Here is a 4093-nt window from a genome sequence, read left to right as displayed (position 1 = left end):
CACTTGATCTCAGCCCGGACTACAATTGCTTGTTCCCTGAGCACCGACTTTATTTCTGGCCGTGGCGAACTTGGCTTTTCCAGAACTTTACATGATGGTTAATCACGTAGAACTTAACCTTTTTCAACTTTATTTCACCCTCGTGGGCATTTGACTTTGATTTCCTTTTTTTTTCCAGGAGTTTTTGATTTCAAAGCATCGACCAACATGGCCAGTCGAAGTCGACTCGATGCACCTGCCGAGGCTAGGTGCCTTCTTGAACATTGGCTCGTGTCAAACAAAAGCCCCGTAATTCAATCTTGCCATCCTTTCTTTGTCTTAGTTTTAGAACAGAATTAGACAGAAAGGGATTCAAAGAAAACAAGCAATGGAATGGACAAATGAATTTAAACGAGAGGTATCCCTTTCGGGGAAAAGAAAGAAAGACTTATCTGGAGTGCATGTGGACTTCAATGAACATGACATGCCTCTTAGACTGGATGCGCGATTTGTGTAAGTCGTCCAACTCTCATAAATTCATTATAACTCATACCTCAAAACTGAGAAACCTTGCCAGGACTCTGTCGATGCCGATGGCTGTGACGATCCCCTTTTCGATCAGTGGCGCCCTTTTGCGGGTTTTCACCAGCTGACCTCTCTCATTTCTCTTCTCACCGTCGCCTGATAGTGCTCTTTGCGAGTTTTCACTAATAAGACTCTCATTTTCATCACCTTACGGTGCCCGTGAAGGTTTTCACCAATAAGACTCTCTCATTTTATATCTCTTATTTTGTTGTATCAGATCCAAACGATTGTATCCTCCAATTTGAACATTCTCGCTGATTGATCGGAAGGACTTGAACAGGATTTGGGTAAAAGAATTTGGACTGAATTACAACTTTGGAACCTTTAAGGCGAAACCATTGCCGAATCATTGTAACTTTTGCCCCAATTTCAATTTTGGGGAAATATGGATTTTTGTTTTGGTGTGACTGAACCCCAGAGAGAGGCTGCCTACGTATCCTTTTGGAATCAAGTCGAACGTAGTTCAAGGAAACTTTTGTTTTTGTTTTTCTTTTGTTTTTGTTTTTTTTAACACTTTCAAGTTCCAAAGAGGGTGATCAAAGAAGAGTAATCGGCTCAAAGGATTTGCAAAGGGTTGATAGTGTTTGGGTAGCGAGAATGAAAGCCTTCGTCATCCCAATCGGAGAGCACTAAAATCACGTAAAAGGGTCAAACAGAATACCTTTTGACCGCATCTGCATTGACAGCTGTTTCGGGATCATTTCCTTCGATGTCTCCCAGATACAGCGCTCCTTTCGGCAACAGTTTTCTTACAATGTACGGACCTTTCCAATTCGGAGCAAATTTTCCTTTTGCTTCCTCATGATGCAGGAGAATACGTCTCAGAACGAGTTGCCTCACCTTAAAGTTTCTAGGCCGCACTTTCTTGTTGTAGGCGCGGGCCATTCTTTGTTGATACAACTCCCGTGGCAAACTACGGCCATCCCCTTTTCATCAATCATAGGTAATTATTCCAACCGGGTCTTGACCTATTCATCATCCTCAATCTCAGCTTCAACAATGATTCGAAGAGAGGGAATCTCAACTTCTATAGGTATTACGGCTTCTGTGCCACAAACCAATAAATAGGGTGTGGCTCGAATTGATGTGCGCACGGTTGTGCGATATCCCAATAATGCAAAAGGCAGCTTTTCATGCCATTGTCTAGAACTTTGAATCATTTTCCTGAGGATCTTCTTGATATTCTTGTTTGCCGCTTCAACAACACCATTAGCTTTGGGCCGATAAGGGGTAGAATTCCGATGGGTAATCTTAAATTGTTCGCATACCTCCCTCATCAAGTGGCTGTTCAAATTTGTAGCATTGTCTGTAATGATAGTTTTTGGAATACCAAAACGACAAATAATGTTGGAATGTACGAAGTCCACCACTGCTTTCTTGGTGACGGCTTTGAAAGTGACTGCTTCAACCCACTTTTTGAAATAATCAATGGAAACCAAGATGAATCTATGCCCATTTGAGGCTTTCGGCTCGATCGGCCCAATGAGATCCATATCCCAAGCAATAAGTGGCCAAGGTGCTGACATAGGATGCAACTCTGAAGGCGGTGCATGAATCAGGTCACCGTGTATCTGACACTGATGGCGTTTTCGGACAAAACTGAAGCAATCATTTTCCATGGTCATCCAGTAATAACCTGCCCGCATGATTTTCTTTGCAAGGACATATCCGTTCATGTGGGGGCCGCATACTCTTGAATGAACTTCGTTCATGATCTTTTTAGCTTCTTTGGCATCTACACACCTCAAAAGATTTAGACCTGGAGTTCTTTTGTACAAAACTTCTCCGCTTAAGAAGAAACCGCTAGCAAGCCTTCTAATGGCTCTCTTTTGGTCTCTATTAGCCTGCTCGAGGTATTCTTTTGTTTTCAAGAATCTTTTAATATCATGATACCGTGGCTGAACATCTGGTTCTATTTCAACAGTATTGCAATAACCATACCTTTCTCGAATTTGGATCTCCAACGGGTCAATATGGGCATTGCCTGGATACGGCAACACTGCAGCCAAGGTAGCTAGTGCATCAGCTAACTCATTGTGGAATCGAGGGATGTACCTGAATTCAACAGAGTTGAATCGTTTGCTAAGATCTTTCACATGTTTCCTGTATGGGATAAGCTTGATGTCCTGAGTTTCCCATTCACCTTGAGCTTGTCGAATAATCAAGTCAGAATCTCCCATGATTAACAATTCTTCCACATCCATGTCGACCGCCATATTCATACCCATAATGCCGGCTCCATATTCAGCGGTGTTGTTTGTACAAAAGAACCGAATTCGGTCTGTGGCCGGATAGTGCTGACCAGTGGGAGAAATCAAAATTTCCCCAATCCTAACACCTTTTGCAGTTACAGCTCCATCAAAGAACATTTTCCAAGCATTGGTGTCTTCTAGAATTACTTCAACTAAATTTTCTTCCTCATCCGGAAAGTAAGTACTCAGGGGTTGGTATTCATCATCAACCCGGCTAGGTGATTCGCCAAGGCTTGAGCTTTCATCGCCGTGCGGGTGACATAGACAATGTCAAACTCAGTGAGCAGGATTTTCCACTTTGCTAACCTTCCCGTGGGCATTGGTTTTTGGAATATGTACATCAGAGGATCCATTCTTGTTATGAGATATGTGGTGTAGGCCAACAACTAATGTCTAAGCTTCTGCGCGACCCAAGTTAGGGCGCAACAAGTTCTTTCCAGCAACGTGTATTTGGCTTCATAACCAGTAAATTTCTTGCTCAAATAGTATATGGCTTGTTATTTCTTCCCGATTGCATCATGTTGCCCGAGAACACAACCAAAAGAATTCTCCATGACCGTCAAGTACAAGAATAAAGGTCTTCCAGGCTCAGGCGGAACCAACACCGGCGGATTTGACAAATATTCTTTGATTTTATCAAAATCTTCTTGACACTCATCCGTCCATTTAATCGCCGCGTCTTTCTTTAGCAGCTTAAATATGGGCTCACATGTGGTAGTCAGTTGAGCAATGAACCTGCTGATGTAATTCAATCTTCCCAGCAGACCCATGACCTCTTTCTTGGTTCTCGGAGGTGGTAAATCCTGAATAGATTTTATCTTTGTTGGATCTAACTCGATACCCCTCCGACTGACTATAAATCCCAAAAGTTTCCCAGATGGAACTCCAAATGCACATTTAGCTGGATTCAACTTTAAGTCATACTTGCGAAGATGCTCAAAGAACTTTCTCAGATCCACACATGGTCTTCCTACGCTCTGGATTTAATGATCACATCATCCACATACACCTCAATTTCCTGGTGCATCATGTCATGGAAGATGGCGGTCATAGCTCTCATGTATGTTCCTCCTGCGTTTTTCAGACCGAATGGCATGACCCTGTAACGGTAAGTGCCCGATGGTGTGGTGAAAGCTGTCCTTTCTGCATCTTCTTCATCCATCAGGACTTGGAGATACCCAGCATAACAATCCACAAAAGACTGTATCTCATGTTTGGCACAATTGTCAACAAGAATGTGGATGTTTGGTAATGGAAAGTTGTCCTTGGGGCTTGCT

General features: G+C 42.8%; 1 protein-coding gene across 1 annotated transcript; it reads right to left on the bottom strand.

The window, feature by feature from the left end:
- Positions 2125-2933, bottom strand: LOC109237409. The gene is made up of 3 exons (XM_019403719.1): positions 2789-2933; positions 2256-2707; positions 2125-2163 (listed from the first exon to the last, which is right to left on the bottom strand). Exons 1-3 carry the CDS (start codon positions 2931-2933, stop codon positions 2125-2127), a joined length of 636 nt encoding a protein of 211 aa, XP_019259264.1.

Source organism: Nicotiana attenuata, chromosome 1, assembly GCF_001879085.1.
Source record: "Nicotiana attenuata strain UT chromosome 1, NIATTr2, whole genome shotgun sequence".
Taxonomy (NCBI): Eukaryota; Viridiplantae; Streptophyta; class Magnoliopsida; order Solanales; family Solanaceae; genus Nicotiana; species Nicotiana attenuata.
The sequence above is the reverse complement of the archived record's forward strand: the minus strand, read 5'-3'. Positions and strand labels throughout refer to the sequence as shown.

Bases quoted from the DNA above. Each gene is read 5' to 3' on its own strand.
- LOC109237409 (XM_019403719.1), bottom strand. From the start codon at position 2,933: ATGTTCTTTGATGGAGCTGTAACTGCAAAAGGTGTTAGGATTGGGGAA. The intron at 2,708-2,788 runs GTATGAATATGG...GACAAGCTCAAG, and splicing joins ATATGGAGCCGGCATTATGG to GTGAATGGGAAACTCAGGAC. The intron at 2,164-2,255 runs GTATGCGGCCCC...TGATTGCTTCAG, and splicing joins TGAACGAAGTTCATTCAAGA to TTTTGTCCGAAAACGCCATC.